General features: G+C 35.2%; 1 protein-coding gene across 3 annotated transcripts in view; it reads left to right on the top strand.

The window, feature by feature from the left end:
* Window positions 1-4,055: 4,055 nt before the first annotated feature.
* Window positions 4,056-17,980, top strand: part of LOC137617256 (pseudouridylate synthase RPUSD2-like) — a 429,291-nt gene continuing 415,366 nt past the window's right edge. Inside the window, exon 1 of one of the 3 annotated variants that reach the window (XM_068347231.1) lies at window positions 4,056-5,671. In XM_068347231.1, coding sequence (XP_068203332.1) covers window positions 5,231-5,671 — 441 coding nt within the window. In that variant the 5' untranslated portion in view covers window positions 4,056-5,230. The remainder of the gene's footprint in view (window positions 5,672-17,980) is intronic. The other 2 variants (XM_068347232.1, XM_068347230.1) reach the window with 2 other exon arrangements.

The following is a 17,980-nucleotide window of genomic DNA, read 5'->3' as shown; positions in this document are numbered from 1 at the left end:
TTGAAGTTATGGTTACACCTGGTATCATTTCTTCTAAGACGTCATGGCTAATTACATACAGGTGTAGGATCGTGACGTGAGAGAGAAGGCTTTTAAATCTCTTCATATTGATACAGTACTGTTCTTCTTCTTTTTGTCAGTTTCTTTTGTGTTTTATTGTGACGTTAATGTGGTTGTAACTGATGTATCTTGACAGGAGTTTTATTTCATTTTACTTATAATTTTGATAAGATATGGTCGAATTCCTTCTGCAAAAACTACTCCTGGTTCTTTTTAACTTGATTTATTGAAGGTGTAAAGACATCATTTTTGAGTTATTACAATGTGGTCATAACCTACGTAAACTCTAGTTAATCTAGGTAATTAAAGGGGGAAAGGGGGAATAATTCTGGATTGTTGGTTCGTTCCTTAGTTCCTTTATATGAGACTTATAAGCTTCCCTGCTAACGACGGTACTGTTTCTTCATCTGAAAGTATTTCCCCTATATGATAAAGAGCAAGTGTCGGTATATATATATATATATATATATATATATATATATATATATATATATATATATATATATATTCATATACATACATACATACATACATACATACACACACACACACGCGTGTATATATTCATGTCACGCTGAACGGCAACCAGTCGGAAAACAACAATTTTCCACAAATTGCACAAACCAGCGTGTTGTAGTTAGGTGAGGGGGAGTGGGTAGAATGGGTTGAATGTGTGCGTGTGCATATCTGTCTAAATATTTAGCCGTCAATTTTAACGAGTCGCTTATACTATTATTGTATATTAATGTTTGTGATGTCAACACAGACTGCATTATCTTGTTGTCATTAACATCTTTGTCTGATACTTTATAAAGATATGTTTTTTTCCAATCGGTATTCATAAAATCAACAACTCAAAGAATCTTGGAAGTAATTCCTTTATTGTACGCTTCGCAAATACCGTTCGCCGTCTTATACTGTTATTGGCGTATGGAAGGACTTTTTGGCTATGTAATTAAATTTGTAATTCGGGTTTATCCTTATTCAAATGTTAGAGAATGCAATGTTGTCATTAAAGTGGGTATGTTGGTAATATTTGTGTTTTTCTCGTAAGTCTTTCCTTGAGGGAGAAAAACTATTAATCATTATTCAGAAGGAATGTTTCTTATATTCGTAGACTTTGGGACTAAACACAACACGCAAATGTGTGTGTATGTATAAACAAACCCACATACATACCCGCGAGCATGTATATATATATATATATATATATATATATATATATATATATTATATATATATATATATATATATATGTATATATATATATTTGTGTGTATATGTATGTCTGTAATATATACAGATAGATAGATAGATACATAGATAAAGATATAGATAATTGATAGATAATATCTAAATGGCGTCCAAATAATCAAAGACAGCATCTCTCCGGATAAACTGAGTTCCAGATAGTTTTAGGGATAACATTAAACTCTTTTTACGTTTTTCCTTTTATTATTTGATGTCAACACATGTTTCAATCACCTTTTACGTGACTCTTTATCAGGACTACTGTGATTGAGGGATGGAAATATAATATTCCAAAATTGATTAACAAACATTGATTTTTAAACTGTATATACATATATATATATATATATATATATATATATATATACATATATATATATATATATGTATATATATAATATATATATATATGTATATATATGCATGTATATAATATATATATATATATATATATATATATATATATATATATATATATATATATATATATATATATACATATACATACACACTACTACTACTGTATACGCGACCCGTCAAAAGTGGCGGCTAAGTATTTAGGTAGGTATATTCACACACGCACATACACAGATTGATTCAACCCTTCCCACCCTTTCCCCCTTTACTAACTACAACCCCTCTCACCAGGGTTTGACTACTCCCTCTTCCCCCTACCCGAGGGACGGAAAGAGACAGAGTAGCGTGGCCGGAAAAATGTATATCTTTATATATCTACCCATTTACTTGCTCTTTATTATTTAGTGGATATATATATATATATATATATATATATATATATATATATATATATATATATATATATACATATACATATATGTGTGTGTGCATATATTATACATGTATATATATGGGTGTGTGTATGTCTGTGTACGTGCGTGCGCGTTACGTCTTTTCGCTGTTTTCATTGTAATAATTATTTTAGTTTATTTTTTTCTTCATTTTTTTTGCTCTAAATCTTCTGTCAATTGGTAGTACATATTTTGCTGATTATGAAAAAATTATAATTATGTTAATAAACATTAATTAAAGGATATGCTCTCATGTTGTTTAGGCTTTGAGTAAGATAGTGCTGAGCTCGTTTTCTAGCTCCAGGCGTCTTGGGAGAGAGAGAGAGAGAGAGAGAGAGAGAGAGAGAGAGAGAGAGAGAGAGAGAGAGAGAGTGGTCATGACTGCTGACCAGAAGTCACACTAGGGCCAGCAAGCAATGTCCTCTCACAGCTCGGCGATCGATCCAAGCTCGCTTTTACCAGTCAAAGTAAAGAGAAATCATTAGGACCAGCGGGTCCATTAACTTAAGGAATGATACATTACACGTGGAGTCTTGGGACTGGGTTTGGGTAGCTGAAGGTGACGGTCTGCTGGTCCAAGAATGTGTTACCATTGTTTTTTTTTTTCATCCCCACCTCATACTCTATATAAATGTTCAAGGGGCTTAATTTCCAATAGCATCTGTTTTGTTTTTAAGGCACCCGAAAAAAAGTGATGGGCTCGCAACACCACCCCTAATAAAGACTTGATGAGAAAGTTTATATGCTGTACCTTCTTGGTCCCATCCCCTCCTCCATAAGGGAATTAAGTGAAATATATATATATATATATATATATATATATATATATATATATATACATATATAAATAAAACTATAAAACTATACATGGTTATTCTTGGGTAAGCGTTTCCTTAACTGCAATACATTTTTTTATGTTTTCCAAAAATTAAATAAATATAAACATAATAAAAGGAAGTTTACTAATATTTCGTCGCAGTTCTGGTGGTGTGAAAATATCTGATCTGGCTAACGCTAGAGAGAGAGAGAGAGAGAGAGAGAGAGAGAGAGAGAGAGAGAGAGAGAGAGAGAGAGAGAGCATTTTAATAGTTGTTCAATATATTGTTGGTATTCTTTCAAATGGATGAAAAGACATCTGCAGTAGTTTCCTAGCCGTAGTGCTGTTATTAATTTTCTTATTCAATTTTATAATACTGGAAGGCTCACTGTTGTTTATTGTTGTCTGAGTGACATGATAATTACCCTGACACCTCTTTTCTTCAGTATCTTATTGCATGAGCACTTTGACCAGAATGATTTTTAAACTTTTTTATGCTAGTAACAATGAGACTTCCATATATCCTCCCCCTCCCCTCCCCTCCCCAATCCGGACTCCCCTCCCCCGTTCCCCACAGCGTAAAGTGACCGCTGCGTGTTTTGTGCGTGTGCGTGCGTGCGTGTGTCGTCTGCAGCGGTGGCCCTCTGCTGCAGTACTGTGGTGCGGATTCTCTGTTTCCCTCCTTGCCCTCGGCGGTGCCACTGCCAGACGTGCTACCGTTCCCCTCAATTTTGACTCGATTTTCAAGGAAAAGGAAATTTTTACCAACCTTAAGGTCATGACCTGGGGGCATTTAAACCCCTGACCTGGAGTACAGGGCAGTGCCACTACGCTGTTAACGAGTTTGGGTATTTTTGAATGGTCTGGTGGGCGAATGTTTTGGTGCTAGTGTGCGTGCCAGGGGACTGGTAGTGAGTAGGACGAGGGGAGGTGCGTGCCACGTGCTGAGGGGAGAGGGAGAGGGGAGTGGTGGCATCGGGAGGTAGAGGGAGAGGGGTCGGCGCGGAACGGTGCCGGCGCCGCTATTGCTGCTGTTGAGGCTGCTGCTGCCCTTCCCCTCCTCCTCCTCCTCCTCCTCCTCCTCCTCCTATCCGCCGCCGCCGCCGCGGTTGTCTTGCTGTGGAGGTCTCAGTGGTGTTTCGTCCTCTCGCAAACCCGCGTCGTGCTCCTCACGGCCGCCCACCACCCACGTGGCTATCTTCTACGCCCGCACGCAAAGTTTTTCGCCGCCTTTTAGGCCCTCTTCCCGAAAACCATCCAAATTGATTCTGTATGGGTCACATCGAAGGGTTGCCTTGCAGTGGTCTCTTCAGCGCCTTCTGCTGCTGCTGCTTCTTCTCCTCCTCCCTCGGTAGATTTGCTGCTCCTGGTACGTCTCTGGCTGCAGTGACCAAAAGGAAGAATAGATAGAGGGAGAATTCTAACTTGAAGGAAGGCAGAGAACGAAAAAAAGATAAAGACAAATACGGAGGAAGGAAAAACAGCGGCACAAAAATAGCCTTTGGCTGAGAAGCCTAAAAGGCGAGAGGAAGAGAGAGAGAGGGAAAAGATAAAGGAAAGAGAAGAGAGGGGAAAACACGAAAGAAGAATTAGTTTTGAAAGTCGTCTGAAGTACCTTTTGTGTTTCGGTAGCTTTGAGATTCGGTGCAGTATATAAATTTCAATTGTGTCGTCTTTGGCGGATCCAGAAGCGTTATCACTCCCTACAAGTTTCCCCTCTGTCGTGCCAGACACACCGATGGGGCGTTCGTAGTTAGCTCTGCTCCCCCTCAGCTGTGTCCCCTTTGGCATTATTGTTGTTATCGTATGAATAATCAGGTGGTGGCAATTTGGTTGTAATTCTATTTTGGTGGTGGAAAGCGGCGAGTCTACTACAGTTATCTATAATTCAACAGAGTTGCGAAATACATATAAATTTCAGTCAGCCAGATTTAAATAATTTCTGAATTTACCAGATCACAAAGTTTACATGGTCTTACGTAAATTTAAAATTTTCAATTGAATTTCATCTAAGGTAGTGGATTTGCTTCTCGCTGTGGTTGTAGTATTACAGCTTAAAGGAATATTGTGTGGCAGTGTTGTTCTATTGTTGTTATTGTTTGTTGTGGGCAGACCATCCCATTTGTTTTTAAATTCCCAAGAAGTATATAGGCTTGAAGCTAAGGATCTTTTCCCCGCTGGTGCTTTTACTACTGTTAGCGCTGCTGCTCACCAGCAGCACAAGCAGGTATTTGCAGTGTGATTTTCCTTGCTAGCAGCATCACAATCAAGGGCCGAGCCCTTCCTTGCCATCATGCAACCCACGTGGTTCACAGTACCATGGGTACAGTTCCAATCCCTCCCGAGTTTCACAACCAACCTTACAGGCCTAGGACAGATGGCCGCTACCACAGCCCCTACTGCGGCTAACATGGGCACCATGTCCGCCCTGAATGGGGCTCTGAACGGCATGAACGGCGTCAGCACCATGAACGGCGTGACGGCCGCGGGGCTCAACGGAGTGAATGGAATCAGTAGTGTCAGCAGTCTCAATAGTCTGGGACTGAATGGGTTAAGTGGTTTAAATACGCTGAACGGCCTCAACGGACTGAACGGCCTGGCGGCCGGGCACGGGGGCCTTGTGGCACTTCCGGCCGCTCCTACGGCCCACCCGACTCTTGCCCTGCAGCAGGTCCTTCGGAGGCCTCACCAACCAGTGCCTCCGCCCCTAGCGGCACTCATCAGAGCTAAAAAGGTAAGTTGTTCAAGATCCTTCCCGGGACGTGAAGTGGACTATTCAGCTGATTATGTACGTAGGTCGCTTGATTTTCTCAAGGTTTCATGATTTGGGTGAAAACTATAATAGAATTGGTCTGATTGTTATTCCGGCAATTTTTCTATATATCGTTTTAAAATGCATTTATTTTTACCAATAGGAAAATTTTATTTGTAAATTGTTAAAATTGCAGTGCATTTGAAGAAATAGAAAAAATTTGATTTTTATTATAGAGTGGCTGCAAAATGTTTAGGATTCTTATTAAATACAATTTTTTATACTTTGGGCTAGCTGTTTAAAAGCAGTTTTGTTGACAGTTTTATATGTATGTTCAATTTCATCTAGCAATCATAAGCTAAATGTGGAGTAGTCATTTGTTTTTCGTCAATTGCATTATTTTTAAAGACAAAGAAAGAATCTTGATATTGTATTTAGAAGCTAAATAAAAACGAAGCAAAATAAATTTCGAATAATGAAAATGCATTTCATAAGCAATAACTTTTTTTACTGAGAATACTGTGAATTAGATGACATAAATAGTATATCTTCATTATTGAAAGTAGAATTTGTGGGTCTTTGTAGAAAATCTATTATAAAAACGTGTACCCAACTTAGAATTTCGTAATTAATAATAACGGTGTCATCTGGATTTTATTGTCTCGGTATGTTGCTTTAATAATCGAAGCTCCCTCATCGTCTGCTCCTCCTATTCCCTCTTTCGCAAGAGAAAGGTTATTGCATCAGAGTTACTTCTTTTTTTTCGGTTTTTCCTTTTAAAGGCGGTTTGGCCTTATAACAGAGATTTTAGCTGGGCCTCCAGGATATCCTTAACCTCAGACTCATACTCTCCTCCTTTCCCCCTTCCCCTTCCGAACCCAAGGGCCTTTCTTGAGATGCGACCTATATTATTTTCTCGTTGTTATGAAAGAGCTCTTCCTCCTCCACTAGCAAGGCGTCCTTCGTAATTGCTTGGGTTAGGTTAAGAACAGCTCAGTGACTAGTTTATAAATACCGAGTCTGTGCATCATATGTTTTGGGTTGCCTTTCCCTAAGTAATAGAGTAAATAGATTGAAATAATGTAGAAGTTTTGTTGAGAATAATATAAAAGTTTTGTTAAGAATAACGATAAAGCACAAGTACCTATTGATAAACCTAATAATAACTTAGATTAGCAAGTGTTATGATTATTGGTATTATTTTTGTTAATGTTATTGTTATTATTATTAATAGTAGTATCGTATTAATGATAGTGTTAGTATTAGTTGTGGTTATTAAAACAATATCAAGATTCTTAATGATACGAAGTTTTATAGGTTCATATTGGTTGGATACGAGAATGAGTTAACCCATGAAAGGATAATCAAGAGAGTTTTTTTTATATTTATAGCAATAAGTTTTATGTGAGTGTAGTATTGAAAATTAATAATAAACTTTGAAAATGAAAGTTTGTGCTATTTTTATTACCGAGTGGCGTGATTGAAAGGATTTTGAATGACCTAAAACAGGATTTTTAATGTATTACATAATGCGTTGATATTGTTATTAGTACTTTCAATTTGAATTTATGAGCAACGCTTCTATATATATTTGAGTTATGCACATTAGATCTTTGATTTTCATGTACTGGATTTATTGTCGAGTGTCATCTTACGTATTGAAATTCCATTTGGGAAAATGCGTAGTAGAAAATGCAGTATTTTAGAGATTTTTATTTTTTATCAATGCATTTATATGGCATAAAGGTTTTGTAATTTTTGTTTTGTACCTGTACATTTCCTACCTTTATTACTACCACCACCAATTAATTTTCCTTGATATGAGTTTTATGAATATGGATGTATTTGATATTTTGTCTGAACACGAAAACGAGCGTGTTTTATGTCATTGATTATAGGTGAATATAGAGTTATTGGGGCCTTTTAGTAATTATTTTGTTTGTTTCAACCACTGTTAGTTCTATTTGATTTTACTTGTTTCTAAAACGTTTCTTGTTTTCCGTTATAAATGTTTGACAAACCAGTATTGTGCTAAGTTTCACATTGCTACTTATTAAATAAAAGGGTCCATCTAATGCCCTGAGATACAATTAACAATAATCTGTTTTTGGTTCACTGATGAAGAGGAAATAATATTAATGTTATCAGTAAAGATTAATGATTATGTAGAATAGCTCTTTTTGTGGCTGCTGTGGTTTGTATCCGTAATATAATGATTGAATGAGATAGGTGTTATTATTGCAGTATTAAGGTTTTACGAACTTTCTTTTTTATTGTGTGTATGGCGTTGTTAGCTAAGTTTTCATCAAAAACAGCCATAAATTCAGAAAATATTTTACAAAATTGAATGATTTGAATAGAGGATGGTAGAATTAAATATTTAGTCTTATTAATCATATTGATAATCATCAAGCAAGATGTGTGTTTTGTACATTTATATATTGACTATAGACATAAGCATTATAGTTTCTATGCTTTCATGGACAAACGCTGACACAAGTTAAATCTGTTTTATAAACAAAACTATTGACGTAATTTTTGCGCAATATTAAACTCCTATAAAAGGAAGCTTGATCAATGACTTTTACATCTTAAGATCATCTTTGTTAATGTTACTAGGTGAAAGAAATTTGATTATGACTGGCATTGCATACTTGGAATTTTGTGTTGAAAAGTGTTTATCTTAACATTCTCTTTCGTGAAGGGATATCTTGGTAAATTAAACCCCCCCCCCCCTCTCTCTCGTGCATTTCCGATTGTTTGAATATTGTTTTGTGTTAATCACTGAAATTGTATCTTCTAACTGTGTCATATAGGCATAAGCATATGATTTAGTACAAAATGTAATATTGTATTTTTTTACGAATATTTTAGTCATTTATATCTCCCGAGGAGATTTCTGTCTGTTGGTCTCATATAGTAATGTGATGCAACTTCCATGTTATAAACTGCAGACTGGCCAAGGAATTTCATCATATGTTGCCATACGAGTCTAGTTGAATTTTGTTCTGGAATTGTAAAAAAAAATGCGATAATTCTTTTTGGGAAATAATCTTGAATATTATATTTGAAACTAAATTTCACTCATTTGGAGTAATTGTCATTGGTACGTATTGCGGCAATTTTGTGTTGAATGATTTTGCGCAGAAATAAGGATTGTCCTTTTATCAAGACAAAGGTTAGAGTTAAATTTGGGGTATTTTCCTTGGAAAATTTATTTATCTATCTGTCTATTATATATATATAAATATATATATATATATATATATATATATATTATATATATATATATATATATATATAATATATATATATATATATATATATATATATGTGTGTGTGTTTATATGACATTGTGTGTATATTTATATATATATAATTTATGTGTTTATATAATATTGTGTATATATATTTATATATATATATATATATATATATATATATATATATATAAATATATATATATATATATATATATATATATATATATATATATATATATATATATATGTGTGTGTGTGTGTGTGTGTGTGTGTGTGTGTGTAGACATGCGTATTATTGATACTAAATAAAATTTTATACATATCGATACAAGGATTATTTTGTTGGTGGATAGTTCCATCAGTGTGCCTCATGTGTAGCACTATATGTAATACTTTACTTCGTATCCGCTTCCTTTTTCTATTATGTTATTTATTCCCTTTTTAAGTTGTAGTTTGAGCTTTCCCCTAGTTGCACCTTAGTGCTGAATGTCTTCCCCGGCCCCAGCACTAGACCAAACGTCCTGAATTCCGTAAATTCAGTTCATATATTTTTTTATTGGGTAACTCCCCCCCTCTGACGGTTTCTGCATTGTGTGCGCCCCTCGAACTTTTTCTTTGAACTGTGTAAAGTTTTTATTCATGGCAGGGTACTGGGTTTGGTTTAGTTGTATATATAAACATTCGCAATATATTGCCGTGGGTTCAAATAAAGAAAAGAAAAAATGATAGCCAAGAGACGCACTAACTTTTGTTGTTCATTTTATAATTATTTATATTTTATTTTGTGGAAATATTCGCTTGAAACAATGTATTCAAAATTTGTAATGTTTTTTTTCTCACCGTGCTAATTTTCTAGTGATTGCCGTATATACCTTATTGTTATTTATGCCAGTTATTATGCAGTCAAACAAAAGCAAAATATTTCTTATAGGATTATAGAGAATTAGCTAATTAGTAATTGACATATGTGAATTATTTTCATCCCAGGATACTCATCCTTTTGCTATTTAAAGCTATTTCTTTTATTTTTGTTCCTGTCATATTATAAAATGTAAGATGAGAAAACGTTCTACGCTGTGAAAAAAATATTCGTCAAAAGTATAGAAAATGCATGAGATACATCTTTTTGCAACATGCAAAACAGAATTCCTTTTCCAATTTTTAATTTAGTATATTTTAATGGGGTTTATACCCTTCTTACACCAATATATAGGATGGTGTTTACCTTTACCTAATCATATACCCACATTTATTAACCTTCAAGAATCGTTAAACTCGAACAGATCTAGTACGTAATGTACGTGAAGTACTTGATATAATCTCTGTGCGATGTAACTTCTAATTAATGTAAGTTTTGTCATCAATTTTAGAGGTTTGTTTACACTAGAATTTAGGCTGAAAGTCTATGTGTTTCCATATATTTTTACCATACGTAGTATTAGAGGTGTACGGTAGTCAACTTCAATTTTAGTGCCAACATTTAATACTTCTGACTATTTGAATAACTTGTTTTGAGCTTGTGGATAGTACGTGAGTTCTTTAGGTTTATAAATTGCGCCCTTGATTCTCTTTATATTTCCGTCGTTTTTAACTATTTATGAGTAATATACGAGTATATACAAGTAAGTTTATCTGCATTTCATCACGGAACTGTTATCAGTTTTACTCTTTTAGAAAAAAAGTTTTTCTTAATTCACCTTATTTTTCTATTTTGAAATCTAGATAACTGCGTGTCAGTGATGCGTGCCTGTTTATTATTTTCTGCTGAATATAATACCTACGATGGACAAATTTATTGTTCGTGGATCCTTGCATTTCCAAACTGTCAGTTGTAATCTCTCGCTTATAGGCCGGAGACATATGATTAAGCTGCTGTCTGTGCAATGTTTACGTCTGTGGTTTGACCTTTTCATATGTATGGATTAAAGATATGTATTTTCTCTTTTCCATGCTGCATCGACGCTGCTGGCGCTGCCGTAATTTTTTTTTTTATTCAATGCTTCTTTCGCGCATCAAGGTTGCTTACCTGTAATAAAACGTGCTGGATGGCTCTGCAGAAATTGATTTTCCTCGCGTTGCAAAAAGTTGCTCGGTGCATCTCCTTACCCTTCCGTTTCCATCCTATTTAGCCCTCCCTTGCCCCTTGACCCACCCCCCTCTTTCCCTAGGCTGCCTCCTCCTCCTCCTCCTCCTCACTTTCATTCAAGAAATGCGATTCCATTAGAAGACTTTGGCTTTCCATGAAATCCTTTCGAGTCGTTGAGTGTTGGAACGTAGAGTACAAGACCATGTGTCTTTGTACCATTGCTTTTGTTTGCTCTCTACTAAGAATGGCTCGTGCTTCTTGCAGACGCTGACTCTTATGAGAGAGAGAGAGAGAGAGAGAGAGAGAGAGAGAGAGAGAGAGAGAGAGAGAGAGATAGAGAGAAAATCCTTGTTTATACCAAGTTTCATACCTTATAAACTTAGCGTAATTATTTAGAGAATGAGAAAGACAATTTAACAGATCGTATATGCTTTCTTTCCAGTCCTTATAATCTGCTATTGATAAAGGTCCGTTTAATCCACACTGAGAGAGAGAGAGAGAGAGAGAGAGAGAGAGAGAGAGAGAGAGAGAGAGAGAGAGATTATGTCAATATAATTCTTGCATCCTACCGCACCGAGTTTAACGTTATTTCAATCTCTGCATCAGAAGAATATGTTCTCTCTTCAACTTTTGCTTATTTACTGTAGCTTTAGATATCGAAGTAATGTTTTTTTTTTTTTTAGTCGTTTATCTTATAATTTGTGTTTTTTCCCTTTTGGAAATCAATAATTAAGTTATTAGGCATTCTTCAATTTCATCACGTTTGACTAATTAAGTTCATGTTCTCATTATTTTCTTAATTTCGTTAATTCATTATACCTTCTGAAAGCGATGAAAACACAAGATTTTTCATAGAATGATATCTTCTCTACCAGAAAACTGGATAATCATTTTTTTTCCCGTCACATCGAAGTCACTTGAAAAATGGGGCTGTTTTATTTTATTTTTATCAGAAGAAAGCCATTTGATATATTGGTTTGGTTTGATAGAGCCGTCAATGGAATAAATAAATGAGATTAGCTCTCTCTCTCTCTCTCTCTCTCTCTCTCTCTCTCTCTCTCTCTCTCTCTCTCTCTCTCTCTCCAGGTATGCGATGTTTATTATATCTTGTGTCATTATCAATGTTTTATTACTCAAAATTAATCACATACCATTTAACCTTAAGCTTGAAGAATAACATTCAGATGGAGATGGTTTATCGGTGCATGTTTTTATCCAAGAGTAATTTCAAATCCCATCTGTTCCTGCTCTTTTATTTCTTGTTTGCCAAGTTACACTTGCCGTAACCCCTCATTTACGTTACTCCATTGTAATGTGCTGCGCCTCATTTCTGCTGACGATTATTGTCTTTTATCTTGTGAAAAGGACCTCGCAGGCCTTCGCCGAGCGTGGTATTCTTTAGATCTTGATTTAGGCCTTGCTGGGTGAGCTGTCATCGCCAGATTCACGTATAAGCCCAAACGAAAATATTACCTCATTTTCAAGTTCATTGGCGGAGTTATTTTTTTATTTTTTGGTTTCTGTAAATCAAACATATTTCTTAACATCAGTTTATTTTGTTTGTGTTAGGACTTTTTCGTAGCTTCCTTTAAGCATAGGAAATATTTTTTCTTTTATTTTCACTTTCAGTTGATCTAAACCAACGGAGCAGTAGAAAAAGTGTTAATGGAATTATAGCCAACAATTTTGTGTAATGACTATCAAATCTGAAGACTTTCGTGTCTTGAAACTGATCAAGTTTGTGATGCTTATATATCCTGATATTTTGATGGGGGGGGGGAGTTAATTAATTTGGGTTAATGTAAGTGTCTTCTTTGAAAACCTTTTTTTTTCCCTCATTCTCTTGAGGCAGCAACCTGATGCTCTTATATACACCTATTAAAAAAAGTAAAGAGAAAAGAGGGGCTTCTAGCCCCTGAAGAAACGCCAGGTTATCAAACCGTGGGTAAATGGAACGAGGAAGAGAATGACAAAGCCTCGCAGAGGAGGGAATGAAATGGTCTCTTTTGCAGTCCTGTGATTGCTGGTTGGTTATAATTGTTGTTCTTCCTTTATTTTTAGGTGTGTAATTGCATTCCTGAGTTCGTATCGGAATTTCAGGTTTTCAATCATTTCAGTGTTGGCTGCCGTCTTTTGAAAAATAAATCTAGCTATACAACTGACTTTTTTTTCTCTTTATATTTAGTTGGTATTTCAATTGTGATTTCAGGCTTGTTGTATGAAAATTTAAATGTGTTTCTTTCATGTTGTTGTTGTTGTTTTTAAACGGGTTTTACCGGAATTTTTTTTATTAATTTAACGCTAACGGGATTTTTTTTTTCCAGAATTTGTTATTGGAGTTGTTGCTACTTTTGCTATGGTTGTTAATTAAACTACTGTATTAACACGACAATGCCTAACATTTTCCACGGATATTTACATTACTAAAATTTAAACATTTCATGCATAGCTAAAGTATATATTCAAATTCCGAGATGGAAAAAAAATTTGAGTTAAAAGCATATTTTTATTATTAATGTCTTTCCTCTTGTGGAAAACAAAATTTGTAGTCAAAAGTTTAATGTATTAAACCTGATTAAAAGTTTAAAAAAAAAAAAATGATCTACTGATAAGTTTGGCTCTTAGCGTATCTGTCATGCTAAGACGTATATTTGGTTTCGTGCTAAGTATTTTATGAAACGTACAAGTCTTAATGGTTGATTATATAGAATTTTTTCTCATTTGTTTACAACATTAGGTTTTTATTTGTATATAGGATTGTATATTTTACTAATTTAATAAATGTTTTATAAATTTCAAGAATTATTTTATTTATTCATGAGGGATTTTCTCAAATTATGTAATTTCTATTGTTTAGTGTTTTTTCAAATATCGGTGTTGTTCTTTCATCGTTTTGATCCGTTTTAGCTATCGATGTAATGCGCCATTGCATGTCCTTTAGTATGCATTCTTATTTCATCATCATCCCCTTAGCCTATTGACGCAAAGGGCCTCAGTTAGATTTCGCCAGTCATCTCTGTCTTGAGCTTTTAATTCAATACTTCCATCTCTGTCTTGAGCTTTTAATTCAATACTTCCATCTCTGTCTTGAGCTTTTAATTCAATACTTCCCCATTCATCATCTCCTATTTCGCGCTTCATAGTCCTCAGCCTTGTATCTCTGGGTCTTCCAACTCTTCTAGTGCCTTGTGGAGCCCAACTGAACGTTTTACTCTCTCTTGGGGAATGCTAAGTTCATTCCCAAACCATCTCCATCTACCCCTCATCATGATCCCATCCGCATATGGCACTCGAGTAATCTCTCTTATAGTTTCTCTCTTTTACTTTCATATGAAAGTGATGTATATAATTACTCTATACCAGCAGGAAGAATCAGCTACAGAAAATACTTTACGCAAATGAAACTTTTGATTTTATTTTTATTGTTTAGTAAATTTTAATTTTTCATCTGATCTCATTCGAATATGATATCTTGGAATTTTGTGATTTCTCAGGTCTCAGAAAATTATCGAATGTTGATATACTGTACATATAATTGTTTTTGCTATGAAAGTTAGAGACTGATTTCTTGAAGTATTTGTTAAAATTGTCTTGTTGAAATTTTCAATAGCTTAGGAGAGAGAGAGAGAGAGAGAGAGAGAGAGAGAGAGAGAGAGAGAGAGAGAGAGAGAGAGAGAGAGAGAGAGAGAGAGAGAGAGAAATGTGGTTAAGCGCACATCCTCATCCTCGTCTTAGTAACCTCATCATCCCCACCCCACCTGCCACTTCTGTCTCCTCCTCCTCCTCCTCCTCCTCCTCCTCTTACTCTTCCATCTCCTCCAACCCCATCGGTTACGGATGGTTTCTGTAGCGACAGACATATGGGGGCACGAGAAGGCTTGAACAAGGTCCAGATGCCATTTGTCTCTGTCGGATGCAGATGGGGCCGATTCATAAATCCATTGCATTATATTCCCCTGGCTTGCTTGCTTATTTGCAGAAATGGACCGTCTCCTTTTGTCAGAGAAAGATGTTTTGTTGCCCTGACAGAGAGCCTTGATTTAGTTCGCGAACTTATGGGGAAACTTGACATTGTTATTTTCGGCCGGGGAAGAGTTCTCCTAAGTTGCCTTCAACTGATTAGTCATTCGACATTAGTTTGTTTGGTTCTTGGAATTGTGACGATGTAGGAGTTTTGGTTTTCATGTCATTAAATTATAAAGACTGCCCACCTGGATAAGAGGTGAGGGGGTTTTACCTTTTCGATTATTAACATACTTTTCACGTCTTAAGTAAGAACTATAGCGGAAAGGGTACTCCTTACTGAATAGTGTTTGCAACTAAGCTAGGCAAGGAGATTGGAGGACGAGTGGCGAGGTAGTGAAAACATAACCGTCTTAATTCTTAGAAGTATATGTTGACAGAACTTGTGAGAGAGAGAGAGAGAGAGAGAGAGAGAGAGAGAGAGAGAGAGAGAGAGAGATTTAATGAGGATGCTAAAGAGAGTGAGAGAGATACAAGAGAAAATACTAAAGCAAATGTTTCAATAAAATCAAACATGCTGTAGTAGAGATAGCCTTGTAAGTTTGGATGTCAGATAAAGTGGAAAAATGGATCATATTCCAAAGGACTGTAGTATAGTGAAAAGATATTTTTTGTTCGATTGAAATAAAGAATTACCTGTACGTCTTGTAACGGATTACGAAACTAAAAGTATTTTAGCTTTCCATAAATACTATTACCATTGATTCATAAGGTTTGAGAACAATGATACTTTGTTAAAGATAATGAATTATATTTTAAGGTATTTTTTATGTCGTGCATTCGTGGGATAACAAAATTTTCTTTTTGATTGCTATTTTAGTAGAATGAGAAATTGATATACAGGAAAATATGTGTTTTGATTAGTTTTGACATAAATTTTTTCAGCGACTTTTTCGGAAGTCATTTGCAATAGAATTTAACTCCTTAAGCTGTCTTAATTCAAAGGCTTTTCATAAGAAGTATATAGGGGAATTAAAAGTAATATATATTTTCATATATCCACGCACCCCCTACCTCCATCTCGTTATTTACTGCCATCTTTACTCCTTAAAAAAACACTCATTGGTAGCATCTGTTATTCATTATAAGGATGCTGTTTCCTGTCAACCTCTTTTTTTTTTTTTTTTTTTTAACAGATTTTTGGGAGGGGTCTTGTATAGGATGCTTGGCAAGGTATCATTGTAAGAATGAAGACTGGGTAGTTTCAGTGACAATAAATTAAAATAATTAGTATTTGTGAGATGAGAGAGCTAATAATGTTATGAAAATATTCTTCAACATCAGGCATTTAATTTACATATAAGTATTTTAGTTTATTAAGTATGTTTGGAATTTGGGGTTTTATTAGCTTTTGTATAAGTGAACATTTTTATAGCTTACAAAAATCTACTTACAAATAAAACGAAATTTAAATTTGCAACCTTAAACAATGAATTTGTGATAAAGATACTTTATTTTCTCCAACAAAACCTACCGTTTGTTATTGATTAATAGTAAAGGAGCCTTATTATGCCCTGATTTATAACCGCCAAGGGCCTTCAAAAAGGGGGGGGGAAAGATGATGCTCAGGTTTTGAAAAGAATAAAGTAGTCTATAAAATGTATCATGTAACGTGCTTAAGTGGTAGATGACGTTATCATATCTCAAGCTGAACCATCGGGGGTTGTTTTGTATATATGGAACTTGAAATTGATACCGTGATAGGATTCTGTCGTGTGACCAGTTTTTGGAAATCTCTCTCTCTCTCTCTCTCTCTCTCCTCTCTCTCTCTCTCTCTCTCTCATGTAATGTATATATATATATATATATATATATTATATATATATATATATATATATATATATATATATGGCCAGACAGTACCATATTGGATCCTTCTCTCTGGTTACGGTTCTTTCCCTTTGCCTACACAGACACCGAATAGTCTGGCCTATTCTTTACAGATTCTCCTCTGTCCTCATACACCTGACAACACTGAGATTACCAAACAATTCTTCTTCACCCAAGGGGTTAACTACGGCAATGTAATTGTTCAGTGGCTACTTTCCTCTTGGTAAGGGTAGAAGAGACTCTTTAGCTATGGTAAGCAGCTCTTCTAGGAGAAGGACACTCCAAAATCAAACCATTGTTCTCTAGTCTTGGGTAGTGCTATAGCCTCTGTACCATGGCCTTCCACTGTCTTGGGTTAGAGTTCTCTTGCTTGAGGGTACACTCAGGCACACTATTGTATCTGGTTTCTCTTTCTCTTGTTTTGTTCAAGTTGTTATAGTTTATATAGGAAATATTATTTAAATGTTGTTACTATTCTTAAAATATTTTATTTTTCCTTGTTTCCTTTCCTCACTGAGCTATTTTCCCTGTTGGGGCCCCTGGGCTTATAGCATCCTGCTTTTCCAACTAGGGTTATAGCTTAGCATTTAATAATAATAATAATAATAATATATATATATATATAGATAGATATATATACACACACTAAAGAAAACCCTCTAACCTGTGTCCGTCTTTGGAGAACAGACTATTGCAAATATAAGTCTCTCTCTCTCTCTCTCTCTCTCTCTCTCTCTCTCTCTCTCTCTCTCTCTCTCTCTCTCTCTCTCTCTCTCTCTCTCTCTCTCTCTCTCTCTCATGTAAAATATATATATATGTATGTATATATATACAGTATATATATATATATGTATATGTATATATATATATATATATATATATATATATATATATATATATATATATATATAATATACACACACACCTGACGCGAAAAATAAGATCTCCCGGGCATTCACTTCAGTGTAGCTAAGTAACTTCGGAACTCCTTTGGCGTGTTCACTCCCGAAGCAAAGCACGGCGAGGCTATTAGGATCAGAAAGCAAATGTAGCAAGTAACTTTTTAGTAGCACCAGTAGCAGCAGCATA

This window comes from Palaemon carinicauda, chromosome 23 (genome assembly GCF_036898095.1).
Source record: "Palaemon carinicauda isolate YSFRI2023 chromosome 23, ASM3689809v2, whole genome shotgun sequence".
In the NCBI taxonomy this organism is placed as follows: Eukaryota; Metazoa; Arthropoda; class Malacostraca; order Decapoda; family Palaemonidae; genus Palaemon; species Palaemon carinicauda.
This window is presented reverse-complemented; position numbering and strand designations above follow the sequence as displayed.